This window comes from Metarhizium robertsii (genome assembly GCF_000187425.2).
Source record: "Metarhizium robertsii ARSEF 23 chromosome Unknown MAA_Scf_6, whole genome shotgun sequence".
Classification (NCBI taxonomy): domain Eukaryota; kingdom Fungi; phylum Ascomycota; class Sordariomycetes; order Hypocreales; family Clavicipitaceae; genus Metarhizium; species Metarhizium robertsii.
The window spans coordinates 767,838-794,545 of NW_011942204.1; the positions used below are offsets into that span (position 1 = coordinate 767,838).

General features: G+C 51.3%; 8 protein-coding genes across 8 annotated transcripts; 5 read left to right on the plus strand and 3 right to left on the minus strand.

Annotated features, from left to right (window-relative positions):
• Window positions 1-3,894: 3,894 nt before the first annotated feature.
• MAA_08111 (kinesin light chain) lies at window positions 3,895-7,409 on the plus strand (the record flags this gene model as incomplete). Its single annotated transcript, XM_007826109.2, has 4 exons — window positions 3,895-4,867; window positions 4,925-5,084; window positions 5,146-5,444; window positions 5,560-7,409. The coding sequence occupies 4 exons, from the start codon at window positions 3,895-3,897 to the stop codon at window positions 7,407-7,409; spliced, it is 3,282 nt and encodes a 1,093-aa protein (XP_007824300.2).
• A 2,242-nt stretch (window positions 7,410-9,651) lies between these two features.
• On the plus strand, window positions 9,652-10,761 carry MAA_08110 (NUDIX hydrolase domain-like protein; the record flags this gene model as incomplete). Its single annotated transcript, XM_007826108.1, has 3 exons — window positions 9,652-9,952; window positions 10,045-10,259; window positions 10,321-10,761. The coding sequence occupies 3 exons, from the start codon at window positions 9,652-9,654 to the stop codon at window positions 10,759-10,761; spliced, it is 957 nt and encodes a 318-aa protein (XP_007824299.1).
• Window positions 10,762-11,395: 634 nt separating this feature from the next.
• On the plus strand, window positions 11,396-13,307 carry MAA_08109 (UV radiation resistance-associated protein; the record flags this gene model as incomplete). Its single annotated transcript, XM_007826107.1, has 2 exons — window positions 11,396-11,812; window positions 11,877-13,307. The coding sequence occupies 2 exons, from the start codon at window positions 11,396-11,398 to the stop codon at window positions 13,305-13,307; spliced, it is 1,848 nt and encodes a 615-aa protein (XP_007824298.1).
• A 492-nt stretch (window positions 13,308-13,799) lies between these two features.
• MAA_08108 (WD repeat protein) lies at window positions 13,800-17,660 on the minus strand (the record flags this gene model as incomplete). The annotated part of the gene is made up of 1 exon (XM_007826106.1): window positions 13,800-17,660. One exon carries the CDS (start codon window positions 17,658-17,660, stop codon window positions 13,800-13,802), a length of 3,861 nt encoding a protein of 1,286 aa, XP_007824297.1.
• An 894-nt stretch (window positions 17,661-18,554) lies between these two features.
• Window positions 18,555-21,038, plus strand: MAA_08107 (ankyrin and HET domain-containing protein; the record flags this gene model as incomplete). The annotated part of the gene is made up of 1 exon (XM_007826105.1): window positions 18,555-21,038. One exon carries the CDS (start codon window positions 18,555-18,557, stop codon window positions 21,036-21,038), a length of 2,484 nt encoding a protein of 827 aa, XP_007824296.1.
• A 436-nt stretch (window positions 21,039-21,474) lies between these two features.
• Window positions 21,475-21,992, minus strand: MAA_08106 (RNA recognition motif domain protein; the record flags this gene model as incomplete). The annotated part of the gene is made up of 2 exons (XM_007826104.1): window positions 21,475-21,696; window positions 21,759-21,992. 2 exons carry the CDS (start codon window positions 21,990-21,992, stop codon window positions 21,475-21,477), a joined length of 456 nt encoding a protein of 151 aa, XP_007824295.1.
• A 673-nt stretch (window positions 21,993-22,665) lies between these two features.
• MAA_08105 (Ribosomal protein S30) lies at window positions 22,666-23,065 on the minus strand (the record flags this gene model as incomplete). The annotated part of the gene is made up of 3 exons (XM_007826103.1): window positions 22,666-22,839; window positions 22,940-22,965; window positions 23,032-23,065. 3 exons carry the CDS (start codon window positions 23,063-23,065, stop codon window positions 22,666-22,668), a joined length of 234 nt encoding a protein of 77 aa, XP_007824294.1.
• Window positions 23,066-23,969: 904 nt separating this feature from the next.
• MAA_08104 (phospholipase A2, group VII) lies at window positions 23,970-25,793 on the plus strand (the record flags this gene model as incomplete). The annotated part of the gene is made up of 1 exon (XM_007826102.1): window positions 23,970-25,793. The coding sequence occupies one exon, from the start codon at window positions 23,970-23,972 to the stop codon at window positions 25,791-25,793; it is 1,824 nt and encodes a 607-aa protein (XP_007824293.1).
• Between the last annotated feature and the right edge of the window lie 915 nt (window positions 25,794-26,708).

Sequence of the window (26,708 nt, forward strand, 5' to 3'; positions counted from 1 at the left end):
ATATAGGCACAGAGGCCTTTCAGGAAATCGGGAAAATCATGCTTATGAATACACGCAAAACAGACGCACAAGATGTGAAGCTGTAGTCAAAATGACAGTTGATCGAACCTTGACTGGCTACAGCTTCGACATCCATATATCAAGAGAGGTACCTGACATTTGACGCCGGAGCACCTCTGCCAAAACATCTATTGTTTAGCAACTGCAAACAAAACGGCCTTGTATAAACTGCCAGAGTAGTTATCAGGCTCAGCCACTGAGCCATGGAGCAAAAAGACACAGAAATGGCGGCCCTTGGCCGAATTTCCCCGATACCCAGATTCAAAATATGCACATCTTGGCTCTCTTTCTGGCCTCAGTCGTTGTGATTACCCGCCATTTTGCATCTTCAAATAGAACCGTGACTCAAGTCAATTAAGTGGTTGTAGATTACGCACGTACTTGGTGATGCAATGTAAGCTCGAATCCTGCCAATTCTTGCCATGTAAAATGCCTTTTCTTGGGTTTTCCAAGGCGTTCTGACGGAATCTCTCGGATTATGCATGTCGACTGCGGCACGTGAACCTCTTTGAGAGTTGGCATTCTTCAATTGGCGGTGAAGGGCCGAATGAAACGCCGTGGTCGTAGAACGGGACAAGTAAGAATTCAAGACTACCTTGGGCGCAGACGGTGACATTGCATTTGACCGCCCTGCCTGTAGGATTGGCCATGAACAAACACACTTGCGACGAAGTCGTCAAGGGCGGAAAAGGTCAGTGTCGAGCCTTACTCTCAAGCTCAATGAACACCTAGCACATGTAGAGCAGCGGTTCTAAGGCTAGAACTTGGATTACATCCTCGAAAGCAATAACAGGTGCACAAGCTCTGCCGGCGCATTTGAAACTCACGGCTAGGAGTGAACATGAAGTCGACAGGCATCGGCAAGAATTGCCTGCAATGGCAACCAACTCAGATAACTGTTAGTATCTCGGCATGGCCGGTCTAAGACAATGAAGGGAAACATGGTACAATTTCTGCCAAACACTGGGTCGTACCATCTTGCCACTCACCAGCATGCATCCGCTTTACGGGGCCAAGTCAATTTTGTTGGATTTCTCTGACTTGTCAAATTTCAACTTAAAATAGAGGACTGTTTCGTGTCACACCGCGCCGTTCACGCTCCACGTCAGTGATATTAGGAGTTTCACGGCTTCTGGCTCCCTCCCCATCATCACGACGAGCCCATTATTGTTACACGGATGACATGTTGCCATGAAGGCACAGGCCGAACCTTGAACCTGACGATAGTTACACAAGGGCTCTGATCACGAGACCTAGGGCAAGGTCCCTTATCGCCTCTTAATATAAATAAAGGTCTTCTGCCCCTAGGGCCTTAAGGAAAACTAAGGACCTTTGATATTAAAGTAAAGTATTAGGTAAATACGAATATTATTCTAAGCTTCTAAATACTAGGCCCTTGTCACAATTATAAACAGTATAATTGATTTTTAACAGAGTAAAGAGGGGATTTTTTACGGATTATATTAACGATATAAAATAAGCTTCTGCATTTGCATTATAATATAGGAAAAACCTTATATAAATAAGGGGAAAACCTATATCGAAGCTCAGGTTCTAAAGAGCTTACAAACCCATAAAATCCTTTCTCGGATCACAACAGACATCATCGTGGTTGCCTGGCCAACTGCAGCAGTGTTTACGGCAGGTATCCCAATATTCAACATTGCCCTGATTATCAACGCATTTGAACCGCGAATTGTTAATGTTTTGCGAGGTCTGTGCAATCCCGGCCTTGAACAGGGCGTCTTTTATATACCACTCATAGTCACCTTCGAGTATCAGCAACTACACATATATACCAATAATGGGTTGATGAAAAGTTACCAATTTGGAGAAGTACTCTGCCGCAGTATTTCCAGGGCTTTCGGCAATTACTCGCATCAATCCCCAAAGCATATATAGCCAGAACAAAAGCCAGACTAGTCAATCTCATGGTTACTATAAGTCCTTGGATTTCACTTTAAAGAGTAAGAATTTCGGCGTTTCGGCGTTGGAAGATCTATCTTTTGGCCAAGAAAAATTGCAATCTCAATATTTATATTATTCCGGTAATCGTAGATAACAGAGTATTAGTTAGGCAATTATTTCTTTTACAATAAACTACCTACTAAATGAGATCATAATTAATCATAACTTTACCAAAAAAAAAACTTAACTAGGTAAGCTAAAATAAGTAATTTTATTATATATAAAGTATAACTATAATTATTTACTTTATATATTAACTTTATATATAAAAGTATATACTAGCTTTATATATAAAAGTATATATTAGCTTTATATATAAAAGTATATATTAGCTTTATATATAAAAGTATATATTAACTTTGTATATAAAAGTATATATTAACTTTGTATATAAAAGTATATATTAACTTTATATATAAAAGTATATATTAACTTTGTGTAACGGGCTGAGCCCGAGGTAGCTCGGCTTGCGCTCTGGCCTATCTCCTTAGGGGCGGCTTTGCAGCTATAGCCCGTCAAGTGCGCTTTCCATCTTCAATGTTGGCAGTACACATGCAGTATTTCGTGCGTTACCTTGTACACAAGAAATGATATCCAGATGCCTCCTTTACGATATATGCCAGGGGAGGACGGAACTGTCTTTCGGAGACTCGAGCTATTGTCGCACATCTAGCCCTCTCGGACATCAGCCGGCTCCACGCATGCACGACCTCACGAGCTCCATTTGGCGATGACAGCGAGGCTGAGCTACCAGTGCCTCTTGTGGCTACAACATATAACAAGAAAATAAACGGCGTTAACATGGCGGATTAATTTCGAGCAAATACAGCACATAGCCGACACATGCATCGCTGAGCCGCCCAAGCACTAATGTACGACTTTAACCTCGTCACCACAGTCACAAATGCCTTCCTTATCTTCCACGAACTTGCAAATGGTCACTGATGATCCGAAGAAGCGATTTCCGACAAATCCTCTACCGCCAAATTACAGAGAAGTTCGGCCAAGAGGCGGTACCAAAATGGTCTTACCAAAGACCCAGTAGGTATAAAGTCGAACCACCGTATTCGAGCGGGGAAGAGGAGGTACTGCCGTTTAAAGAGAAGATATTAGGGCAGATAGCTCCAAAACGGGGCTTCACAGCAACATCCTTCGAGTGTCAAGCATGTAAAAAGCCTTTTTGCAGCAAAGAACTAACCGGGAGGGGCTGTTTCGAAGTCGGTCATAAGCATGACAGTACCTACGAGGTACTGTCCTTTACTAGACGGGATGTCGGACAATTGAGGGTCACAAAAGATCAAGTATAATAGCGCTGAAGGCGCCGATTATATTAAATGAGAATTATCTATAAAAGTTATGCGGGAATTATGCAGCTCTTTATGCACCCGCAGGATGAAACTTCATCAGTACGGAGTAGTGTTGGATCAAAATGTGGCCAAGAGCATAGTAACTATTCAGGGAAAGTCTGCCTGGAATCAATAGCAACAAGTCTAAACGGCGTAAAAGCTTGTAAATTATGACTTGGGATGGCAAATTTCCTCCAGATTTAACCTGCCGCAAGCTTGAGCGTGTATATTCGCTTTGGAATACAAAGTTTTCGAGCCCTCACACTCTCTGTGGCCAGCGCAGTTCGGGATCCAGGCGCTGAATGGTATTCCAGCCTGTAATACCCGCCCGTTAAACACGGTGCATCGAGATGCTAACGTCGGGGGATCTAATAGCATCTAGGTGGAACTTTAGCTTCCAGGAGCCGTACTAGGCTACAAGAGAAAACGAAGAGACATCTCCGCCGTTGAGGAGGCTGCCTTTTCGTCGGCTGCACCTGTTGCCTGCCTAGCTTTTGAGCGAAGGCGGTGCCGTGCCACGATGGAACATCGTCACCAATATCCGCCCCCCAGGGAGTACACAGTAGGATGGGTTTGTGCCCTCCCCATCGAGCTAGAAGCAGCAGAGGCACTATTGGACGAGGAACACGAATCACTTGAGCCTGATCTAGATGACGACAATTTGTACACTCTTGGAACATGCTGTCAGCATAACGTTGTAATCGCGGGCTTGCCGGCTGGGCGGACTGGGAATAACTCAGCAGCTGCTATTGCGACCCGGATGAAGGCTTCGTTTAGAGCAATTCGGTTCATTTTGTTGGTCGGCACTGGAGGAGGAGTTCCCAGCGCGGACGACGATATTCGGCTTGGTGATGTCGTTATCAGCCAGCCAGCTCAAAATCATGGCAGAGTAGTCCAGTACGACTTCGGCAAAGAGAAGCCTGATGGATTTGAGCGTACGGGCTGCCTTGATTGTCCACATACGCTCCTCTTACACGCTGTCACGAAGCTAAAAGTCAGGCATGCTCGAAAAAAAAGCCGTTCTCCGACGTATATGAATGAGCTTCAACGTGATGCGGGATTCAAACGCGACAGTGCAATGGTTGATGTTCTCTACGAAGCAGAGTGCAATCATGTTGAGCAAAAAGGCCAGGGGTGCCATTCATGCAGTGAAGAGAAAATAGTGAAAAGGAAACCACGCAATAGTCCCGAGGAGTTTGTGATTCACTACGGGACAATAGCATCCGGCAATAAGCTCATGAGAGATGCGGTGACAAGAGATCGTGTAAGTGACGGCCTTGGCGGGGTTCTTTGCTTTGAGATGGAGGCGGCGGGCTTAATGAACATCGCTTCATGTCTGGTGATCCGCGGTGTTTGCGACTACGCGGACTCGCACAAGAATAAGCTATGGCAGAAGTATGCGGCAGGGACAGCAGCAGTATGTGCAAAAGAGTTGCTGTCATTTATTCCTGCGGCGAGGGTTAGAAAAAGCAAAGCGGCGAAAGCAAGGCGTGGTTAGTACAAAGCAAATGTCGTCAAGGTAGCTTCTCATCTAGACTAACACCATCAAGACACTGCAAAACAAGCCGCGGATACTCAATGCTCAACCGTACCTTTCCCCGAAGACTCGCACTTTGTCGGGAGAGAAGACATTCTCGAAAGACTTGAAAGCAATTTGCTGCGACGCCCGGTGCACAGTCGACTGGCTATAGTTGGCCGTAGCGGAGTCGGGTTGGTGTATCCCCCTTTTGTGCGACGCAATATGCCCAGAGATTCTCTGACTGTTTTGTAGAAAAACGCAGATAGCGGTTGAATTTGCCAATCGCGTGAAGAAACGCGACCCGAAGATTCGAATATTCTGGGTCATTGCTAGCAGTGTTACGACTTTCATACAATCCTATCGAGATATTGCCAAAGACTTAAAGCTCCCTATAGAAACGAATAGCAAGGCTGATGAGATACTTCACCTGGTTCATAAGTGGCTAGACAAGGGAGCGAATGCCCCCTGGTTTTTGATAATAGACAGCAATGACGATGCCGAGCTTCTTCGCTCGCCGCAAGCGATTGCATCAGAGAAGTTTTCTCGTAAAGGTACGGATTGGTTTCATTAGTCCCACTCCTTACCATAAAATCAAAACCGAGCAATCGTTGGCTTCGTTGCCGATATACTATCGCAGACAGGCTGACCATGTAACCCATCAACTAGCGCTAGCTGAATATATTCCTTACACCAAACGTTGCTCCGTGCTCGTCACAACTCAGGACTCGCGGGCTGGCAGGACACTCTGCAACCTGAACCCCATCGATGTTGGGGAAATGACCGTTGAAGAGGCTACAAAATTGTTTGGGATAAAACTACAAGAATACATGGACGAAAAAGTACTGCTTCCGCTGTTAAAGAACTTGGAATACTTGCCTTTAGCAATCACCCAAGCTATTGCATTTATTCTGGAGAACGGAATCAGTATGGCAGACTACCTCAGACTCCTAACAAGTGACGAAGAGGAGTCCATCAAGCTATTGAGCGATGACTTACATGACGAACGACGATACAGCCACGTCCCACATTCAGTTATTAAAAGTTTCAGTCTCTCGTTTGATCTGCTAAAGAAGCGCGAGCCTCGTTCGGCAGAGCTCTTATCACGGATGTGTTATCTAGACAGACAAAAAATCTCATGCTCATGTTTTTCAAGGGGTAAAGAGCCTGGGGTAGACTTCATCAAAGACTTAGGGCCACTGAGATCGTTTCAGTTGCTCACCGCAAAGTCCCGCGAGAGCTTTGAGATGCATCGACTGGTACAGCTATCTACCAAAGCATGGCTAAATGCCCACAAGGAGACTGACGGGTATATTGCCAAAGCTCTCAAGTTAGTTTCAGGAATAGGCCCAAGTCCTAAAGGCAAGAGCTACGGCTTTTGGACCTGCTGCCACGCCGAGGCAGTCCTCAAACATACTCCGAAGTTGCTCGACAGTAGGGTGACAGAGCTAGGTTACCGCGACCCCAAGACGCTGGAGATTATGACGGACATATCCAAAGCATATATTTCGACAAACAATATAGAAGAAGCGAAGACTATGGTACGATGTGCATGTGCGCTAAGCATTGATGTTCTAGACGCGGACCATCCCGTTCGGCGACAGGCGGAGCAACAGCTGAAAATTACGACGCAATATTCGTATTGTCCCTGGATACATCATTTGGAGGGACCGAGTGTTTCGTTGCCGGAAATAAGTAACAAAATTCTAACCTCTGATCGTCAACTCGAGGAACACAAGCTTACGTTTCCGGTGCATGGTCAAAAAATAACTATACGAGAGTCATTAGAACTATCATTACAGTGTCAGCTCATTCTTTCTCATTGTTACAATTACTTTGCCGGCACGATGGATTACCTCAATCTCAACTTTGACACTCCTGAGGAGAGAGAGCCCTACCTTCGTGAAGCGAAAAGACTTCTCCTTGGGGTCGTGGCCCGATATGAGAAGAATGATATGGATCAGTACTGTCCCATTATGATACGGACAATGGTATCCCTATGTGATACAAATAATCGTTTAAATGATTTTGAAGAGGCCAAGGCCATCGGGCTGCGGGCCTTGGAAATGGCCAAGGAGACGCGGGGAATCGAACGTGACCTCACGCTATTAGCAGAGGAAAGCCTAGGCCTTGCTCTCTACCACTTGGATGAACTACAACAAGCAGAGAAACTTCTGCGTCAGGTATTAAGGAAACGAGTGGAAGTATTTGGGTGTACGAATCGCGATTCGCTAAGGGCATTGAGACACTTGTGTGCGACGTGCGCCAAACTAGGTGAGAAACAAGAAGCTGCAAGGCTTCTCCAACAGACGATTGAACAGCATTCGACTCGAGTTCCATCTCGTGATCCAATTTTTGTGTGCAGTAACAAGAAATATTACTTGTCACATGAGTATCGTCTTCGTTACTTATTAAGTCAGGCGGAAATCAAGAAACAGCTCACTCGTGTTGGAGTCGTTCCGGCTAAAGGCACCTTGGAACAATGTCAACCGTTGTCATATCCGTTCGAAGGAGTTTGATGTGCTGGGAATCTCTTACTGAGTTTACTATCAAATAGGTTTTGCAAGACGTTAAGATAAAGAATCACAATTTGTCAGACATGGTGAGCTAGGCCTTGCCAGGCGCGTTTCAATAATGGAATGAATATATACAATGAGCAGCACCATCAATGCACTTCCTGTCACATTCTGTGGTGATTTAAGCTATGTATTGGTCTGTAAAAACGAGTCTATAGGCAGAATCCATAAGCCAAACATGACTTAGTAGGCCGTGTGGTGCCTGGCCTGAACGTATTTGCCGCATTATTCATCGCGGCCCCTGTCACATCACGTCTTTTTGACAGTTCCACCATGTAATCTGATTAATTGTCTATGGATAGCTGCAGCAGCTACAAGACCCCGGGTTCAATAATGTGTTGACCCAGGGTAGGGGAAGCGGCAGGATCCAGGCAGACGAGGAAGTTGAGCTAGATAAGTTGTTACACGGAAAAGGCCCAACAGATCGTGAAGTCCAATAAAGGGGCTTTACTAATACAGGACTTATAAGTTATATAGCTTAAATATATACCTAAATAAGAAACCTAAGTATAAGTATTTATTTTATATATATATAATAGTTTTTATTTCCCTTTTGCCTCTTAGTAACTTAGGACCTTTAATATTCTACGAGAGTATTATTGAATTGAGCCCTTCTGCTCTAAGCCCTTTAGTCAAGCCCTCGTCATAGCACCTCTTTTTGAAAGCAGGATTCGGGCAGACAAGGAAGTTTAGCTAGATAGATCGAAGCCGTAAAAAGCAAGCTACCGTGAATAGTGAATATAAAGCCTGTGACTAGACTGAACAAAGCTGTGGGAACGTCAACGGCGCCAATAATATATTGGCATATAATTGGCTTATCATTGATGAGAATTTGCCATAACCACTGTAGAGTAAACAAGTCGGATGCTTGAAAATAGACCTGTATCTTTCTTACAGGTCGTACATCGGACGTGGGTTATCTAAACAAGTTATTTGTATTGCCGACGAATAGAGGTGTTTAGTTGCTGTTCGATCAAAGCATGTTCCTCATATGACATATGTTACGTAATATCGCCATTATTCAGTGTATTCAGTGTGCACCTTAGAAACAGGTGAATCAACCAAAGGTTTGCGTCACACGGTTACATAAGGGCTACGATCACGGGTTGATGTGCGAAGTAATCCTAGGTCACTTGCATTCGCAGCTCAAGATGGGCACCACAATGCCGTCATGCGACATTGCTCGCCGGCAAGGGGAATATGCACTGCCGAGGTCCGTGTCAGCCGACATGGTTATGACCCGCGGCTCGACTCGAAAACAAGAAACGTCCAGCTACCAGGGTAGACAAGGCGGATCAAAGAGCTACTGTTTGGTTTGTGTTTGAGAACGGAATGGAGTTGTACGACGTGAGAGAGACTTCGCTCAGACGATCCGCTGATGTGCATTGTGGCAAAGAATGCAAAAGAAGCAGTCATGGTAGACGTGTGACATGTCATAAAGTGACGTGTCGTTTGCCGCTTCTGAACCGATGGGACAGCCTGTGCGCAAAGGTGTTTTAAGATATGAAAGCCTGTTCAAGAAAAGTCCAGGACTTGTACTTTTGGTCTTTTTTTTTGGCGGCCTCAGGTTGCATGTAAGTGGTGGGTGACATTTCTTTGTTGGATGAGGCTGAGTCCAAGGCGCACACGTGGGCGTTCATAAAGCCGGGCGTCAGCAGGGACCAATTATTGAAACTTGAAAGCACTCGGGCCCAGTGAATATCCAAGAGAGGAAATCATTTCATGAACAGAAGTTAGATAAAGGACAGTCCGCGCATCCAACCTCGCAACCTCGTCGGTAGTGTTGTCACGCGCAGCATGGCTTAACCGTTGTACGACAGATGGGACCTTCGTCAGATACCAACAACAGCATGCTTTGCGCCGGCAGTGAATGGAGACCCTTTCTCTGAGCATTGGTCGTTGGAGCTTCAGTCCTGTTTGTCGACTTGTCTCGGGGCAGTGTCAGAGCACAAGCAGCAGTGCACATCGGGGTGTTGGATCAGACACACGGGGCCGCCTTTGTTCACGGCTTGGTTTTCTTGGGTTTGTGTGATACAGCAGAGGCCGTGTCCGCTCCAGCCAGCTATATAAAGAGCTTTCATGCCCTCGCTAGACTTTTGAGATGCCAGGCTCATCATCCTTTGAAGTATTTGCCAGCCACCGATACCACCATCAACACCACCAACTATCAACACCACCATCAACCATGGACACCACCAACAACCAACAATCAACACCGCCAACTACCAGCATCACCATGATCCAGAGCAAGAAAGGCCCGATTTTTGGCGAGATCCAGTACAATGAGGAACAGTACGCCCTCACCCAAAAGCAGAAGCATCTGTTTTATCGCGACAATGGGCAGATTATTCTCCGAGACTCGGAGGAACTGAAGAAATACCCAGTGCACCCGGACTACAAACATGTTCGAACGGGCGTGTCCACTTTGATTATGGACACCCTTGGATGGTTTCTTTTCGATTTGCGCAAGCAAAGCCACGGATCTGGTGAGTCACTGCAAACGCCCAATCATCATCTTTATATGCGCTTCCGCCACATGAGCAAACATGATCAACTAGTCTAACGTGATGGCTTGCAGGGACAATCTCGCTATACGGAGGACACATGGAGATTGACGACGATACACTAGCGACAGTCGAGAAAGAAGTTGATGAGGAGTCGGGCCTGCAAGTCAAATGCCGGACTTCCCTTGGAACTTCTCGTGACAACTTCGCAAGCGATATCAAGGGACGACGAGAGTACCTCACCAATGTCATGGCCGTAGAGCCGGTGAGCCCAGATGCAACGCCAGAGGTATGTAAAAGCCAATAGCCAATAGCTCGCGAGATGCAAGCTAATCGCTGATGCAACTTAGATCTGCGAGCCAAACAAAAGCTGTGGGCATTTGAAGCTGAGCCCAAGAATGGTTCGCGTCATTATGCAGCACGCGGAGAGAGCGTACTTTGCTGTTATCCGGAATCTTCTTGGAGTTCGACCTGCCATGTTTCGGGACTTCGCGCTGCATCATGCCACTAGTCTTGAGGACCCGGACATGGGAGAAGGCTCTGTAAAGAAGGAACTAGACTCGGATATCACGACCATGCATGAAGTCTTGGATCAGATGAGGGCACTCCTCAAAGCGCAGAAGAACCAATTCCCAGAAGACCACTGGAAGCAGTTGCAGAGCCACGTGGCTGCAATTGAAGAGGCTATCCCAAAGATGGAAACAACGTTGCGCGAGATCATGGCGACAGGGAAGACAGACAATGTTCAGACGGTTAAGGACTTTTATGAAGGGAAGGGAAAGGGGTTTTAAGCAAGGATGGAAATCGAATCGTGGAGTTTAAGATTAAACAAGGAAGAGACTCCAGAGAGAACAGAGGAGATTTAAGCGGTGAACGGCTTTTATGGAGGGAAGGAAAGGGGATTTTGAGCAGGAATGGACACCGAACCGTGCAGTACGAGGTTAAACAAGGAAGCGACTCCAGAGAAGACAGACGAGATTCAGGCCGTTGACGGCTTTTACGACGGAAGGGAAAGGAGTTTGAGAAGGGGTGGAAATCGGATCGTGGTGCGCGACATTGAACGACGACGAAACTCTTCACTCCCTGGCCAGAGTCATGTCGATTACATGGTCATTGGAGTTGTTAGAGGGGAAATTTTAGATAGAAAATGAAGACGCTGGCCGGATCAAGACCATGAATGACCCCATTGACATATGTGTGGCGAGTGACGAGTGGCGTGTGCGTGTGGCGCAAGGTCAACTCAACATGTAAAGCCGGCTGCCAATGGCAACACCAACAGTCCACATGTCATGTCTCTTGAATCCATGACGGCACGCCCAACCTCCAGCCAAACCCGCGACATCCATCACAAGCCCATGGCCTCACCCCCGTCCCGCCAGGCATGAGCCATCGACAGCGCAGCAACTGCTCCAGCATGCGTGCATCATGTCGACGCTCTCCGAGCCCCGCCGACCTCGCCTGCTCCCCCAGAACCGCAAGCTTCGCCATCTCAAAGCTCTCTCCTTGCGAAACCTGACCTTTGCCCTGGCCACCTTGTACTCCGCCGACGATGCAGTCATACCCGGGAGCCCCAGCAAGCTCGGCATGCTGCGTGAGGCCGCACACCTGCACACCTCTCGCTCCTCCGATAGCCTGCGCCGGGATGGCCTGCGCCCCGAGAAGAGGAGGCCGCCCCCTCAACCTCGCCGGACGAGCCTGAGTCTTTCGCATGCAAATCCCTCGACGCGCCAGAAGAGGCTCGAGAGTCTGGTGCAAGCCTCGGTGGGAGACGTCTTCTTCTCGCTGCATGTGGCCGAGTGCGAGGAGCCCATCTACATTAGCGAAGTCCGCAATCAATCCGCGGTACGATGATATGCTCCAGTACGCCGTGCTGTCTTGTCCGCCACGCGCCTAACTCTTTCTGTAGAACTTTAATTTCCAATTCTTTGACCTCTCGGCCGACAAACCTCTTGTTTCGAGATCGTGCACCGTCAGCATCCGCGTCTGGGCAAAGCGGCCCCAGCAAACATCATGGGTCTTTCTCCTCCAGGAATTCATAGACTTACGACGGCTCAACTTCATCGGCACATTAATAGACCGTCAATTCCCCCCCAACGCCATAATACTACACCTCGAGGACGGCGTATACTCGCTCGACTTCCCCACCAAGACGGCCGACCCGAAACATGCTCCCCCGGCAGCAGCAACCTCCTCGTACAACGCACTCATGAAGCTCGCTAATCTCGAAAGCTCCATACAAGATGCCATCGACACCCAGCAAAGAATCACCCAGCAAATCAACCAAATCCTCGAAAAGTCCCCGAGCGATCCGACCCCTGCTGCCGATGAAGAAGTGTCCCTTGCCGACAAGTTCGTTGCCATACAGCAGCGGGCAAACAAGACGGCCCGAAGACGACGCGACGAGATGCTGGAGTCACTGCGGAGCAGGAGGGAAGCCATTTCAATAGGCAGGGAAGCCCAGGCGGCAGCCGAAAAAGACATTGCCAACAACAAGGAAAAGCTGGCCGCCTCCAAGGCGCTGCTTCACAAGACGGAGCAGCAGATTCGCGGCCAGAGACGGAGGATATGTTCGGAGCTGTCCGACATTTTCCCCATCACGCCCATCCCGAACGCGCCTCCGTTGTCGTTTCAAATCTGCAATCTGCCACTGCCCAACTCGACATACGACGCCGCCACGGCCAGGACAATCAACGAGGACGTGCTCTCCGCCGCGCTGGGCCTCGTCGCGACGCTCACGCGCCACTTGCAGTTTTACCTCTCCTGCCCGCTACCATACCCCCTGTCGGCCTGCGGCTCGCGGTCCTACGCCAGAGACGACATCTCCCACATCCCCGAGCGGCAGCCCCAGCGGCGCGAGTTCCCCCTCTACCTGCCGCGGGGCGGCTCGACAATCGCCCAGTGGCGCTTCGAATACGGCTGGTTCCTGCTCAACAAGAACATCGAGGCCCTGTGCGCGTCTCAGGGCCTCAAGGTCGTCGACATCCGGCACTCGCTCCCCAACCTCAAATACCTCCTGTACGTGTGCAGCGCCGGAACAGACGAGGTTCCCGAGCGCAAAAAGGGCGGCGTGCGCGGTCTGTGGGCGGGCAGATTGAAAGGCCGCATGGGCGCCGCGGCCGACGCCGAGAGCGGCAGCAGCGCCGGCGGCAGCAGGAGGGGAAGCGTAGACAGCGAGGTTGCGAACCAGCATGGCGAGGCGTTGCGCAGCGCGGCCGTGCCGGCGAATGGCGATGGGGACGGCGGCTGGGGGGCGGACAGTGGTGTCGGGCTGTTGCCGTTTGGGGACGACGCGAGGTTTACCCTGCGCACCAAGGGGCTGAGGGAGAATGTAGCGTAGCGGTATATGTACGATGCGGCGAGGCGTCGACTGCAGCGGGTGTATTTGACCTCACGGCGATGGACGCGTGTTGGCAGGCTCGACGGCACTTTGTACAATTGGCCATCCGCTTGTCCTCGCTCGTATCGCTGCCGTAGAGTCTACACCATGTTCCAAATAAACACTATTCTCTTGATCCAGTGCCCCGCTGTATATTGCAAACCTCATTGCTATCATTGCATCATATTTGAACGTGCATGATGGGATGTGGTGTTGTGGGGGAACTTGGGCCGAATGGGAACACAGCAAAGTAGCCCAGGGGACAAGATGTCAACACGTTTATACGATATTCACCAGATAGGCACAATGTCACAAGTATCATTATCGTAATTTCTACAGCCTTGCTCCGCGCCAAAGCATAAAGTATCCTGCCGTCAAGCACCCAGGACAAATACACGCGTCCGCTCCATGAGACCCGGGGGGTATTGTAAACGCCAAAACAACAAAAAATAATCAACGATCCGTCCTTGCAAACTTTACACTCTTCCTTCGCTCCCTGTCCCCCACACCGCTTGACCTGCCCGGGCTTGAACTCAGGATCCCCCCGCCGCCCTTGTTCAGGGCCTCTCTCGCCATGCCGACGGCCTTGCTCTGCGGCACGTCGTTGATGTCGCTCTTGACACTGCGCTCGTACGGCGCGCCAGGGCTCGATCGCCTGCTGCCGCCGCGGCTCGCGGGGCCCTCTCTTGCGCGGGACGAGTCCACCGCCGCGCGGCCGAGCTCGTCTGACCGGGCTGTCGTCGTCTCGCCGCGGTATTTGCCGGGCAGGCAGGCGTGGCCGCAGCCGTCCGAGGGGCAGCACCCGTCGCTGTACTTGGCGGACGGATCGGCGGCGGCGACGGGCTCCGACGCGCCGTGCCACAGCTGCAGGCACGAGGCGTGGCCGCCGTGTGCGCAGCCCAGGCAGTACCACCATTCGGACAGCCACATTTCGGACTCGACGTCCGAGGCAGAGGGCGTCGTCTCCGACGGGATGAAGGATGGGCGCTCTGCTTCGCGGTGGCCGCACACCGGGCATGGTGCCATGACACTTCGGCATCGCTCGCATGTCCACACTGCGTCTCGGCCACCCGATGGGTCGACTTCTCGGGGTTTGCGACACGACGAGCAGAACAAGCCCACTTTGACGCCTTGCTGGGCACCGCCAAAGATGGATATGTAGTTGTCTCCCCAGTCTGGCAGGCCGTCCGGCCACCCTTGTATGCACAGGTTTCGAAGCAGAGCTGCCTCGACAAAGAGGCTCATTCGCATCAGCCGCTGGTGGTGTTGGCGAAGGATGGCGCTGGCCCTGTGGCTGTCGATGACGGAAGTGGGCACGAGCGGTCTTAGCAACAGAATCATTGCAGAGGCATTCAGGGCCGATGTTTTGGATTCAAAGTCCAAGGCGCTGAGCAACAGGCTGTAGGGGTTGAGAGGCGAGATTGAAGCCGGGCTCGATTTGGAGTTGTGGGCGTTGACGGGATGAGGGTAGAGCGGATCGTTGCTCCATGGGAGATAATCTGTTTCGACGACGTGAGGCCGGGGGTCGTGCCGAGGTTGTATGGACTCCTTCTTCTTGGGGCTGACTGATCGGCTGGTTCTGATCTCCGGCACTGAATTGTGAAGCGATTCCCCGAGACCAATCCCATCGGTGTCCTGTGAAGTGAAGGATGGTTGAGATGGATAACTGTCCTCTGTCTTTGTCGTCTGCGAAATCATGAAAACCTCCTCTTGGGATTCATTCGAGCGTGGAGACCGGTCGTCTCTCCCGGTTAGCGTGTTTGCCATAGCTGGCGAGTCTGCACTCGAGGTGCCGCTTTCTCTCTCCAGGTCAGACAGTTCCCGATTGAGCGGCTTGGCAAACGCATCGCCACTAGATCCCATCCTCCCAGATCTCTTAGTTCCATTCGAGATGGAAAACATCTGGCCAAAACTTTCGTCTGAATCCTGCCTAACGGTCCTACCGCGGTAAGGCACTCCCCTAGAGCTGTTCTTTCTTCTTGGCATCGGAACATCAATCGCCTTTGCCAACACCTCTGCATCATAAAAGTCATAGCCCTCGGTGTATGAAGTTGCGGAATCATCGGTTTGTTCACTCCCCACCGATATAGGTTCCGAGTCGTGACGTTTCCGCGGACTTTGGGACTCTCCAAAGGACCCATGAGCAGCAGGTCCGATAGTGAGCGACTCTGGTTCGACAATGGGTGACAATCGTTTGCCGTGCTGATGTACGGCATCGTCATGACCGGAGGTGGCGGTGCTCGTGACACTATCGGCTGGCCTTGCCACAGGTGTTGGCACGTTCGACGTGCTTTCAATCTCTTCCGCGAGCAATGACCGAATGGAGTGGAACCGGCCGTCGATGCTGCTTCTTTGTGCTGACGACCGTCTAGGAGTATCTTCCCCATTGGCATACATTTCCGAGGCTTTCAACTTATCTGCGCCTTTTACGACATCGTCAACTTGAAGTTTCTGGAACTGCCCAACTCGAACCTCGAAATGATATTGTGCCCTGCGTTTCAGGAGAAGATTCGTGGCATATGCCAAGATTCGCCATGTCTGCGCTAGACGGTACAGGTTGGCTACTTCAGCAGCTTTCGCATACTGTTCCATGATGACACCCACTCTCTCTACTAATGGCTTGCCCCCATCAGCATATGGAAGCTCACGTTTGAGCGTCTCCAGATACGTATTCGATAAAAAGCGGTATATCTGCACAGGCTTCGCTGCAGGAATAGGTCCAAAAGACATGGCCTGCTGAGACCTGAAGATTCCCGTCATATTGATAGATTGCTCCAGACCCATATTCTGCTTGTTGTCGTCTGGAAATGGTGCCCCCCCAGAAGGCGGCGTGGTGCTTAAGGGGATGGTCCCTCTTCCGCTGGGTCTCCTCTTTCGAGGGATCCTGCGCCGTGATCCAAGAAAGGTTCCTATTACATCATCTTCAGAATCGCTCCGACTTATGCTTAGGCCCTGGTTGCTGGGGCTGGAGCTGTATGTGGCGCGATGCATAGCATCAGATTGGTGTACCACTGGAAGCCGTGGTCGATGTGATAGAGGACGCTCATCAAGAAACATGAGCACATCTCCTCTTGGAGAAAATGCCATGGCCGAAGTCGATTGGCGATCGATGACCTTGGGAGCAAACGCCACATCACATTGGTTGAAGGTACCGTCCTGGCCAACAGTCCATAGCATGTCCTGGTCCTGCCACGCCAGAGCTGATGGAGATGTTTCGAATCTCTCGATTTCTTTATATGGCATGGATGGCCGCGCCAAATCCCAAATGTGTACTGCTGATGTGCCATATCTTCGACTGCTAGTTTCATCATAGGTCACAGCAATCTGCGCAACTCGCCTGGCGTGGGCACTCGCGGACCAAAGCCCCGGGCGCCAGGCTACAGCAGCCACTGGTGCGGGTGCTGATATGGTCCATTTCGGCTTCTGTCTCTTGTCCGCCGTGTTGCCCAGGTCCCAAGTGTGAATTTTTGTGTCCATTCCCGCACTAATCAGGTGAATGCCGTCGGGGTGCCATGCAATGTCCGAGCACGATTTCTCATGTGCATTGATTCTAAGAACGGGGCGTGAGGGTTGTCGCACGTCCCACTTCATAACCACACCGCTTTCTGTGCAGCAAGCCATCTCATGGCCGTTGGCAGGAGACCATCTAACTTTTCTGATCGGGTCGATGCATCTGAGTGGTGCAAAGCGTTGCCTGAAGCTGAGACCGTGTCTCGCCGGAGTTGTGTTGCTGCAATCAAAGACGCGCGCGGTTCCATCCTGACCACCAGTCAATAACCAGGTCTTCAGGTGAGGGCTTATGTCCAGGGTGTTCATCTGCCGTGAATCCTCTTGTGTCAAGATGTATTCCAGGGGTTCATTGTCGCCCGCACCAAGTCGTGTCAGATCGTATGAGAAGACTTTGCCGCTTGCACAGGCAGTGTATATGTGCGAATTGCCGTGCCATTTCACGTCGCGTATATTGAGCTGATCGGCCACGACATTCTGCCGAGACACAGTAGACTGCCGTGTAGTGATTGCGGTCCGCACATCGATGCCGTCGTTAAAGTTGAAGCTAGAGGCTGTCAGATCGTCCAGAAGGATGGTCTTGAGAACATGCGCGCCTCCCAGCACGACTGCGCGGCGATCAGCAGAAACGTCAAAGCACGATATCGGGGCTCCCGCAACATATACAGCATTTTGCGACTTGGACGGGCGGTACGAGGTCGGGATGGGTGTGGTCGTGCCGGTGATTGAAGCCAAGTCACCAGTCGCAGAGTCGGGCGCCGCCTTGCCGAGGAGCTTGCGCATGATCTTGGACTCGCGATTATACATGATGGCGGCGGTGGCGGTAGATCATAGACGCCATTAGGGGCAGCCGAAGCGGAAGACTTGCGGGATCATTTACTGCGACGGCGCAATGCACATGGCCGTGAATCAGCGTCGGGTGTAGTTGAGTTGGTTTGGGAGAATGCCAATGCAACTCTGTGTCAAGGCGGACCTGCAGAACGAATGTTGAAGGGAGATGGGACGGTATTACGGTGTTACGTGGGGAAGGAGCAAGCAACCAGGGTGGGGCTTTGTGGCTTCCTCTTGGTCTGTCTGGTCTGGGTCTCGTTCTGCAGTGATTCCCAACTCTCGGCGTCATCAGGCTCCAACCGATCAATGTTATTCGATATGCTCCAGCACCTTGAACGGCATCAAAACAACTCATTCCATTTGCCATTCAATACATTTGCTATCCAGCGCGCTGATCATAAAGCCCGAGTTTATGGATCAGCTGGCGACGCGGCAGCACGCACCGACAATGCGCTCTATCAAGCGAGTTTTCTTTCCCAAGGGCAAACGCCCGACTTTCAGCTACGAGCAACGGATTTCTCCGACGGCCGAATTATTGTTTCACAGCATGAGGCTGTGATTTCGTCGTGCCAAGGCCCCCCTTGTTCAACCCAGCCGCATCAAACAGGCAGCTCACTTCTGTCATGGTGGAATCAGCCCGCCGAGGCCTCCTAATCAGGCAATTATTAGATGCGGCTCACGGTCATGAGGCAAACCCTGCACGAGCCCATCCTCAGGCGTCAACCAGGGTCAAACCTTAATATGGCAATATCAGACACTGACACTCGGGAGGGCCGTCCCTAACCATCTGTCTTGCTGGAACAGAAACGTACGTCCTTTGTTTCAGTCAGGTGCAAGTACTGCAGCTCGCCAACTCGGTCTGCGACCAAGATGAGAGATTATCAATACGAGGCACTTCACCCCGGTGAGATTCGCCTGTTGCGGCTTGATGCTACTCGAAATTCTCAATGGCCTCTCTCCGGAAACATCATTCATCACCGCCTAACAGACCCAAAATACCAACCCTCTGAGACCGGTGACGGTTACTTGGAGCATTCTCTTCCATATGATGCAATATCCTATCATTGGGGGGGTGACACCAGAACCCCATTTCAAGTAGTCATTCGCGGCGACAACGGCGAGGAGACCGCGATAAAAATCACGTCTACGCTTCACACAATTCTTCGCCGATTGGCATTGCCTGACAAGGCTCGAGTTTTGTGGGCAGATGCTATTTGCATCAATCAGATTACCTCGGAATCGAACACGGAGAAGGGAGAACAAATCCAGCTTATGCCCGACATATATCGCATTGCAGCTTGTGTTCAAGTCTACCTAGGCGATGAAGCCGACAATGTTCCCGCGGCTCTGGAGCTCCTGTATTCGATAGCCGACTACTCTGAGCATCTAGATGACTCCATACATCCCCATGGCGAGATAGGAGTTGAACTTGCCAAGCAAGGCGGATTTGTACTCCCCCCCGTCGAAGACAAGAGATGGCCTGCACTGCGTGCGTTCTTCCGACGACCTTGGTTTCGTCGGGTCTGGATCATACAAGAATTTGTATATGCCACAGATGTATGCGTCATCTGCGGTGACCTGGAAATAGATTGGCATAGGCTATGGTTGGCATCCAAGGCATATATGTCTAACCGACAGCTCATGTTCCATGGTTACTCGAAAGATTTGTTCACGACCAGGAGACTGGATGACTACAGGGAAGCCCACGAAGGCGCTAGGTCTCTGCACCTTGTTACTGATTTGCGTATGCGCGCCCAAGGTTACATGTCAGGACCTTATATGGTGTTCAATCTCGACAAAGGCGAGCCGTCTGATCCTTCCGGATTGTCCATTCGGAAAGATCTAAGCTCCATTAAAAGCTTCGAAAAGTTCACACGAAATAAATGGCTATCCGACCGAGCTGCAGGACAACCCTTCCCCTTTCAAAGACATAGCCTCTTGGATCTCCTACATAGAACAAGTAATTTCCGGGCAACTCAGCCTATTGACCGACTGTATGCTCTTCTCGGTCTGGCCGAAGACGCGGCCGGGTATAAACCTATATACTCAGCGGAACAAAGCCTCGCGATTGTTTCGACGCAATTCGCGGCTACATTTATTAACAATGGGCATCTTCCGCTAATCCTCTCAACTGCTGGCATTACATCAAACAATATTTCTTCACGGGACTGGCCCTCTTGGGTACCAGATTGGACATCGGTGCGGTATTCGCAAGATTCAGACCCTGGATTTACTCGTTTTGCCCTAATATCCAACGAAGAAACAACACACGACAGAGGCCAGGAAGAGGAGGAGGAACTTGCGCCACCTTTGACAGCCCTAGCTTCAAGCAATACGCAGAAGACAGCCACTGTTCCCAGAGAGACTCAGGGCGAAATAGCCGAAGCAGATGTTACCGGAGAGAGGCGGGAGAGTAGCAAGGACACGAATACAGAAACCCAAAATAATCTTGGTCGAAAACTGTACAACGCTGCTGGAGGCACTAGTGTGATATTTGGCTGCAATGCCAAGCAGGGGCTGCTATATGTCCGTGCTACACCAGTCAGCCGTGTAAAGGTTGTGCTGTCGGGCAGGTTACTACTGCCTGTGTACATGTACGAATCTATGGTCTTAAGGCTTGGAAATGTCTATGCCACAGGGGAACCTATAATTGAAGCTTTCTGGCGAACAATGGTCGCCAATCGAACCATGCTAGGCGAACTAGCGCCACCGGAATTTGCTTCACAATATGAGAACATGAAAAAACATGACCAAGCTTTGTTTCTCAAGGCTTCTGTGCTACTTCTTATGGGTTGTCTCATGGCACTACCTTTGATCATCATCGGAATCCGATATTTGCCGGTTATCGCTCAGGTGGCCGTCTTGAGTGGTCTGGCATGGATGCAGTACATTGCAGTTAAGCCGGCTGTAGTGTTCATGGTTCTTCTGCCCGTATTCCGCTGGATATACGTCTTGGTATTAGTGCCGGTACTTGTTGCATTGGCATATTACATGTGCACTTATGCGTACCCAGTAGCAACATTGGACCTCCTCGTACACATGGGCGTCACCACTGCAGGATCCACAACCGGCCTACCAGAAGATTGTGCCGCTTACGCGTCTTCACTCGGCCTCGTCGCTAACAAGCATTCGCTATGTTTCACGGAAGATCGCTTAATTGGATTAATGCCACTGTCGACACAGGAGAACGATGTCGTAGTCATCATCCACGGATGCGATGTCCCATTTGTGATCCGTCCCACTGAAAGAGAAGGGCATTATCGTCTAGTGGGCGAGTGTTATGTGCACGGTGTGATGAATGGGGAGGTGATGTTTGACGTCGCGAAGAATTCAGTGGACATTATACTGATGTAGAAACAAACTGAACCATTCAGCTGTTTCCCACCAGCTATGCTTGAGCATTTCTTTCATATGGGCCCAAAGTAAATTTGACCGTAGAAACCAAGGTTGGACACTTGGGGGACAAATTCAGATTTGCATAGCTCTATATAACGACATTGTTCTCATGCCCAGTCGCCAACTATGCAAAAACAAACACTCCCAAACAGGGGTATAAGACTCGCCCTCCTGTCAGAAACGTGGCAATCAAGTCTGTTTGCCGCGCCCATATTCCATTCTATTATATGTCAATTCTATTATATCTCACCCGGTTGTCTTCCCCCTACCGCCTCGAGGGACATCATACCTCATTAGTATCGAGTACATGTGCCGACGTCTCTTGACCCGCGTAGATCAAAACATCGGCCTGGAGGCATTTCCATCCCGCGCCTTCTTTCACGCCCCTACCGCCTCACTCGTCCTTGGCAACCGGGCTCCTGCTACGGCTTCTCTGTCTTCGCCCGCCGGCGCCGCTGCCACCGCCCGCCCTGCCGCCCCTGCCGCCCTTGCCCGGCGGCGGTCGCACAAAGGCAAAGTCCACCGAGACGGTCTGGTCCAGCAGCTTGGTCTCGTGGGCGCCGTCAATCGCGGCCCGCGCCTCCTCCAGCGTGGCGTACTCGATCAGTGCGTAGCCCTGCGCCGGTGTTTTAGCAATCGTCCTCGCCTCTGCGCGCGTGGTGGTGGGCGGGCACGTACCTTGACGTAGCCGCTTCTCCGGTCCAGGTTGAGGTGCAAGTTCTTGATCTCGCCAAAGTCGCCGAACTTGTCTTGTATGGCCTCCTCGTCGGCCTCTTCGTGGACGTTTGTGACAATCACGATCCAGCCCTCGATGGATCGGACGGCCGTGGCTTTGGTGTGTGTTTGCATTTCGGATTCGTTGCGTGCCGGGGGCGACGCGGGTCGGTCGACGTCCATGTCTACGTCGGCCATGACTTTGGCTTGCGATTTTGGTCCACGGCGTGAGGGAAGATGCTGTGTTTAGAGCGGCCAAGAGGGATGCGAGGCCTATTCAACAAAGAAGCTTTGGGTTGACGAGACGTGGGGCAGAAGCTTGATATTGGTCACGTGATTGTGATTTTTGACGCGAGACTGGAAGAGCGGCATGTTTGTGGAGGAAATAGAATTACAAGGCCTGGTTATTCTACTTCTGTGTACTAATTAATTATGGCTTGGATTTTTGGGTGCGTGTATTCTAGGATATTCGGGTCAAAAGAGATCCTAGATTAGTTGTACAGGACTTGTAGGAAAGAACAGACTACAAGTTGGTGATTCTAATCCGGCAGGTTGATGATTCTTTCATCGTAGCCAACATCGCATCGGCGTCGTTGGAATGGCATCACGTAGTCACTGGTTATGAGGTGAATTGCGGATGAATGTTCTTTATTGACGAACGACACCAAGACGCCCGAGAAAAGTCGCCGCGCTTCGTCGCACCCAGTCGTCACACGCAGAGGTGCTCAGCTTCCTGATCGACCCGTATTCCGTCCCGCCGATATTTTCTCAAAATAACCATTAGGAAACGGCGTTCCACCCTGTACATTTTTTGACATTCACTTCATCCCCTCTCCTGTCGATATCTTTACGAGCCGGGGTTGGGGTTCATCTACGCCACCGTGGTCAGCACATCCTTTCCCATCTCCAAATGTCGTGGCTGGGCGTTTTCGATCCTCACCTTTCTCTTGCCACCAGTGAGGGTGACGTTGACGAATCGTCGGGTGTACTTGAGGCGCTTGAGAGCGCGGCCCTTGGGGACCTTGGATTTCTCCTGGGGCTCAACCTAAACGCAGCAGGAAAAGAAAAAGTCAGTCTTCGTCGTTCGCGATCGTGGTCAAAGGGGAGGTGTTTCGCCGGGCGGCAGGATCGGTGGGTTCTCGTACTTTGGGGGTCTGAGACTTGACCTTGCCTGCGAGAAATTAGTCCAAGTTCGCTGAGCGATGTTATTGATTGAGTCGAGATGGCGAGGACGTACCGGCACGGGCGAGAGATCCGTGAACTTTACCCATGGTGATGGATTGTGTTTGGCGATGCTGTGGATGAGGGAGTCAGTCGGCGGAGAGAGGCGAAGGAGTTTTTGCGGAATTTGGCAAATGGTTGTGTGTGGGAGGCGAGGCTCACGTGAGTGGGGACGGCGATTTGCCCTGCCGGAAAAATATTGGCGCGCCATGACCCTTGGCAACTTGGCCTGTTGTGTTAGTCAGCCTGTTTTTTGGGCCGCTCACTCGCGCGTGGGCTTGCACCAACTACCCAGGTACTTGTGCTTGCATTTCAAAAATAAAAAATATTATAATAAGTCATGTTTCATTAGATTATGCTCAAAGTGCTGTGATACGAAAATACTTACAGAGTAGTAAAATAAGAGCTACAAGTACGGAGTAGCTAGATGCGTGACTTAATAGGAACTCAAGCTAGCCAATGGCAGGGAGTCTTCAGAAACCCACTTGACTTTGCGTGGCCAAATAACCGTTGACGCACCCTAATTTCAACTCGACGTTTGCAGTGACAAAATGAATCAGCTGGCTCGACATCACTCGCTCCCAGAGTAAGCAATAAAAAATCCGTGATTCAGCTCAGTTTCTACACATGCACCATCCAAACAGCAAGGCAAATGCCACGAGTCCCAAGTCGTCAATGGCCCGATCTCATCGACGACGCAAAGCGCGCCAATACCTGCATGGCTCCGGTCCCCTCGCTTCCGAGCCGCGCAGCCAAATGTTGACGTCACAAGTTCTCACTCCTTCCCATCCAGCGCCCACGATCGATCAGCCTTATAACTCCCAGATCGCTGCCCGCCAACAGCCCTCCCTCAAAATGACTTCACCCCCAGATCATTTGCAAGGCAAAACCCCTTCTGTCAATACATGAAATGTCTATCCAAGTTTCTCCAGTGTTATAGTCTGAACCCTCACCATGGTTCACTTGACAGCCACGCCGACTGAGACCTCTGCACGCACGTCGGCCATGACTCCCCCCAAGACGCTGCGGGAGAGATTCCTCCACCGTCTGCCCAACTACAACGGCCCCTACAACGTCGGCTACATGGACGTCGAGGTGCCGGCTCGCAACCCGCGCCCCATATCGAACCTGAAGCGCGGGGGCAAGCCAGTGCTGCGTCTGGACACCGTCCTCATGGGCATATACTACCCCTGCGACGTCGAAAAGACCATCCAAGCCTCAGGCGGTGCCCACAACCTCCGGCGCGTCAATTGGATGCCTGCGCCCAGGATCGCCACTTCCAAGGGATACGCAAAGTTTCTCAATATCCCCGCGGCCCCAGTCACGGGATATCTGGCTTGCACGTCGCTCTTCACAAAGCTGCCTGCCTTTCGAAACGCCCAGTTGGCAGACTCCTGGGCGGAGAATGGTCCCAAAGAAGACGAGGCTTGCGACAAGGAGGACGGCGGAAAAGACGGCTGCGATTCGGAGAAGCCCACGTTTCCCGTCATCATATTCAGCCATGGACTGGGGGGCTCGAGGCTGTGCTACAGCACGATATGCGGCGAACTAGCTAGCTTCGGCTTCATCGTGGTCGCGGTCGAGCATAGGGACGGAAGCGGCGCGAGGACACTGGTCAACCTTCCTGAGAATGTCAACGCAACGGAGATTGAGTCTTCAACGGCGGAAATCGTATCCGGCAACGACGAGGAGCACGGGTCCGGGTCCGGGGCCGGGGCTAGGAAGAAAAAGGTTGAGCGTAAGACGAAGCGCGGCGTCAACCCGTACTACATCATGGACTACATCTTGCCCAAGGACAATGCCCAAGACACGTCTCCACACAACCCCCGCGGCGTGGACAGACACCTCCGCAACGCGCAGATCGAGCTCAGGCTGGAAGAGATCAAAGAGGCGTACCATGTGCTCTCGCTCATCAACGGCGGCAGGGGGCACGACGTCGCGCGCCTCAACTTGCGCAAGAAGGGCAACATCGGCTCCAGCTCCAGGGGGCTCACGGGCATCGCGTGGGCCAGCTGGAAGGGGAGCATGTTTCTCGACAAGGTCACCGCCATGGGCCACTCGTTTGGAGGCGCAACCACGATCCAGCTCTGTCGAGACCAGTCTCTCGCGTGGCTAGGACAGGGCGTCATTCTCGACGCCTGGGGCCAGGGAACTCCTGCCCGGGGCGACGGCCCTGGGAATATTGTAGCCAAGCCCATCATTGCCATATCGTCAGAGGCGTTCATGCACTGGAAGGAGAATTTCGAACGCGTCGTCGGGTTTTGCCAAGAGGCGCGTGAATCCAAGACTTTGTGCTGGATGCTCACCATTGTGGGCTCAACGCATCTCGCCATGACCGACTTTGCGGTGCTGTACCCCCACTGGATGTCGTTCTTCATGAAGTCAATGGTGAACCCGCTGCGGGCTTGTTCTCTTACCGTCGCGACGTCGCTGGAGTTTCTCAGCCTCACCCTGCCGCCTGGACACATCAAACACAAGACGTGGGTCGACGAGGATCTGTTGCTGTCGGCGCCGGCACCGAGTGAGCCGGAGGAGGCGCTGATAGAGGACCACGCACCGGAGTACAAGTGGGTGGCGGTGAGGCTCAAGATTCCCAACGAGTTTTCAAAGAGATTCAAGGCGTGGTGTCGAAGGCTTTGGCGGACACTGATGTGTAACGCTGTCGAAGGCGACGCGCTGGGCAATGGACTCCACGATTACACTGAACAGGATGAGTTGTGGACGCATATTAGCCCGAGATGTGCAGATGTGGCTTCGTACAGGAGTGCCCTTGGCTGAGCGGGCCAACCAGTTTTGTCTGATGGAGAACTGATGCTGCCAAAGTACCGAGCAGTAATTTACTGTATTTTTCATTTCTGTTGTGTAGTCATTACCACAGCGAGGCGTTTATTTGCATGCGGCCTCGTTTGAAGAGGATCAGAACGATGGAGGCATGTGCCAGAGCTGACATGCAGCTTGGGAAACGAGTCACCGAAAATAGTCAAAATCATGGACGGGGCATAATGTAGCCAGTTTCCGATAAAGGCACAGCAATTACGGATAAAAACAGAATGTCTCGCAGAACTCGAATGGTTTGATTTCTTGTGCACCAGTGTCTCTGCGCCCGTCTTTCCCTTCCTTTGCCCCGAGGATTGACTATATCGGTCCAAAAAGCTCGACAATACTCCCTGCTTCCCTATAGGCCCTTTCTCTGTCCGAAACCGTGTCGGCGCAGCAGACATGCCTCGGGTCATCTGCGCTCCCAAGGTCTTGCCAAACGCGGTCGATGCCACTCCCGCCAGCACTCCAGAGGCTGTACTCGGCCATACAATGGTGGCATTTTCCAATTGATCCGTATTTCGTCCTGGCCGAGACAGACGTCCAGTCCACAAGGTCCCACATGGACCTCCCTTGCGTCGTCAAGACGGCGCATGGAAAAAAGTGCAGGACAAAGAGTGCTCGGCGGTCGTTGGGATGGATATTCGCCCAACGAAGTTGGCGGAAAAGCAGAAGCCTGCCTTGCACCACTCGGGATATAATAGTGTAGCGATACGTTGTAGACGGATGTGAGGGCACTCGCACCATCCTGGGGAGCCTGCATCCGAGGGGGTTTGCGTGCCGGTGTTCAACGAACACCCTGCCATCGTATACTCTATTGTCCAAGACGGGCGGCCGATCCATGTACGTGAGCACTGTTGAACATGAAACAGCATC